We start from the raw sequence: 3,370 nt of genomic DNA on the forward strand, positions 1-3,370 counted from the left end.
CAAATAAATATAGGTGAGTGACATGAACGATTCAATTTCATTTCATTCATGGCAAAAACGTTGTCAAGGCTGAGCCATGTGACATTTGTTAGGGGGAATTCCAGGGAAGTCGTAAGCGAGTCGGATCAATAAAATCGCAGATGTTCCAAACGTCTCGAGCGATGCCCAGGTTGTAGCCTAATACCTGCATGCTGCTTCGTTCCGTCACTTTTCTCACGTGCATATTGTTGAACATTGCACGTAGCACGACACCTTCGTTGAACCGTGCCTGTACTTTGATCAATCACAGGTCCGTCAGCCAAACGAAAACGACAGGCGCAGGAGGAATATCCTGGAAATATTATTGGGATCTTCACCGGTTTTTAGGCACCCTCCCAATTAACGACACAAGGCTCACACAGGAATCTGACATACAGATCCCTCTCCTGTGCAGGTGAGCTTGGCTATAGACACATCATGTGAGCAAATACATAGTGTACTGTAGTGGAATACCTGTACACAAATTAAAATGTCAGACTTTGAAACAGAAAAGTTTGATCACTACATGTTCTTTCAGCTTTTGCTGGATATGGTACAGGAACCAGTGACGAACGATGGTGACAATGAAGCGCCCTCAGTTTCACAAGTGCTAGGAACACCAGAGCTGTCAGACACCACAATTGACTCAACTGATACCTGTGATGGAGGCTCCATAGGATCACGTACAGGATCAGGAACATCATCGCCTTTCCCAGAGCAGCCACAGCAGGCAAAAAAGAAAAAAAGAAAAGTCGGCAGCCAGCACAGAACACAATTCTGGGCCAGCTACTTGAGGAACACCGGCAGCTGCGTTGCGCACTGGAGAGGTCAAAAGCTAGGGAGCTCGACATAAGAGAGCGACAGTTGGCACTGCAGGAGCGTGCAGCAGAAAGGGAAGAAGGCCTGATTGATGTCCTCAGTAAGATGGTGGACAAGTGATATTAAACATGCATTAAACTTTCCACATACTGCTCGTGCGCTGCATGTTCTTGACTCGCTAAAGTGTATAGGTAAGAAACATAAATATGTTTATGCATAATTGAATACATTTCAGTGCAAAAGATAAGTTGACATTGAAAATGGTCCTGCTGTACACAGCCCACACTGTTCATGCATAGGTCCTTCCACATTGCTGTTTTATGGCACGTGAGGAGAACGCCTCCAGAAGTAGTTCATGAGTGCGTTTCCCACTTCATGGCCCCTGTCAGTGGAAACACTTGTGCTGTGAGACGGTTGTCCATACTTGGCATCGACCATGCGTGCTTCTCGCTCCTACTCGTGCTCCACGTTGTCCTTGAGGGCCTCACAAACGTTGTGCAGTATGCACGCAGCCCTGATAGCACGCTTCGCGGTAGGCAGACGACACTCCATACGCTTCATAACAAACCTGAAACGTGCTTTCAGTCTCCCAAATGCATTTTCTACAACTCTCCTCGTTCTCGAGAGGTTATAGTTGAACACAGCTTGTGGTGTTTCTTTTGGTGGGTTTGGGAACGGTTTGAGGAGGTTTGTTGTGAGGGGGAATGCCTGATCACATAATATCACTGGTGCGACAGGCGTTTCTTCAATAGTGGTCACGTGTGAACGAAAGTATTCGCCATCAACGAGAGCACACAGTCTTGAGCGCCCGTACACGTGAGCGTCATGGCACCTCCCAGGGCTCCCCAGGTTGATGTACCTGAAACGGTACAAGTGGTCAACCAATGCAAGGAGTATGATGCTGTACCTGCATGAAAAAAGAGCAAATGATAGCATTTACCAGAGCATCCTGTGATCATGGTTTGACTCATGTCAGGCTACATTTAGGCGTCATTACCCCGATTCATCCCTGCATACGTCCAGCCTGCGACTGAACAATTGGCATGTTTCCCCGTCGGAGAAGCACCCTTACAACAAACGAAACCAGACACACTTGCAACAGGCGTCTGGGTTATCCAAGCACACATCTGTCAGTGTGTTTGCTGCTATAGGGTGCTGCGTAGGCGTGGAAATACGCTATGTCTGTGTTTCATTAAATTTTTGTCGAAAGCTGTACTGCGGTATGGTGGAAAGAAGCTGTAGACTCACCACCCCTTGTAGTTGTAGTAGTCAGCAGCATGCTGCTTCGGTGGCGACACTGGAAAGTGGCAGCCGTCTAGGGCGCCAACAGCGTGCGGAAATCCACTCGCAGCATGGAACTCCCGCATATGCTGCGGCATCTCGTGTGGGCGCACCATGCACAGCCACTGGCCTTCAAGGTGCATAATGACAGCATCGCAGAATTCTTTGAAAATGGTGTTCACAGTAGAGCGCCCTATGCCAAACAAATGTCCGATCGTCCTATCTTCTGCCGTTGAACACAATCTGTAGAGGCCAACAGCCACTCGTTTCTCGGGTGTTATCGCGTCCCGCATTTCCGTGTTCTCGCGCTCGAGAGTCGGAAGCGATTCCACTAGGTACCTGAAGGTAGTTGGGGAAACACGGAAGGCTTACTTAGAATGAAACTCCCCTAACTGTGGAAATGTGTCCTCAAACCACCTTTCGTTGCGCTCAAACACCCACCGGCGTCGATGCGCTTTGGACAAACTGCTGGCCATAATAGCGGCTACGATAAACTCGTTTGAGTTTAGCCGCTGCTCAATCTCACTTGATATGCTTGTTTCCACCTCAATGTCCAGCTCAAATTGCATTCCGGCAGACAAACGCCTCGCTCGCAAGCACATGGCAGCTGATATAAGACGCTGACGTTTCCTATGCTGAGCTAGCTCAGCATCACTCATCGTTGCCTGGGACGTCGCCATTTTATCTCATGTGGATTTTGGATCCGCTTCGTACTTGTCGTGACTCGTGTTGGTTCGCAACAATTATATTTATGACGTTAAATCTACTTTAAAGGTGAAGAAAATCTGTATAAAGAGTTTCTGAACGTAACAAAAATGATTTTAAGAAGAAAGTATGGTGTACTCCCCGATGTTAGGTGGGAGTTCAAGCTCACCCATCGTCATCACCATTACTGCTTAGTGACACTTACTTATGCCGTGTAGCAGGAGCGTAGTGAAAGTGACATTACAGGGCTGAGTGCACTTCAAATAAGTGACACTAAATTAGTACGTCTGACAGGGGTATTAGATCAAGCTGTCTTAGATCGTGAAAACAGTGCTAAATAGCGTATTTAGAGCGATTGGCGACGTGGAGAATACGAATATTCAAAATGCGCCGGAAATGGAAAAATCAAGCTGAAAACGTCTTAGATCGTGAAAACAGTGCTAAATAGCGTATTTAGAGCGATTGGCGACGTGGAGAATACGAATATTCAAAATGTGCCAGAAATGGAAAAATCAAGCTGAAAACGTCTTAGATCGCGAAAACAGTG

General features: G+C 47.1%; 1 protein-coding gene across 1 annotated transcript; it reads right to left on the reverse strand.

Moving 5' to 3' along the window:
* Positions 1-1,290: 1,290 nt before the first annotated feature.
* On the reverse strand, positions 1,291-2,798 carry LOC135376958 (uncharacterized). The gene is made up of 3 exons (XM_064609372.1): positions 2,560-2,798; positions 2,086-2,457; positions 1,291-1,744 (listed from the first exon to the last, which is right to left on the reverse strand). The coding sequence occupies exons 1-3, from the start codon at positions 2,796-2,798 to the stop codon at positions 1,291-1,293; spliced, it is 1,065 nt and encodes a 354-aa protein (XP_064465442.1).
* Positions 2,799-3,370: the final 572 nt, after the last annotated feature.

This window comes from Ornithodoros turicata, unplaced genomic scaffold (assembly GCF_037126465.1).
Source record: "Ornithodoros turicata isolate Travis unplaced genomic scaffold, ASM3712646v1 ctg00001414.1, whole genome shotgun sequence".
NCBI classification, from domain to species: Eukaryota; Metazoa; Arthropoda; class Arachnida; order Ixodida; family Argasidae; genus Ornithodoros; species Ornithodoros turicata.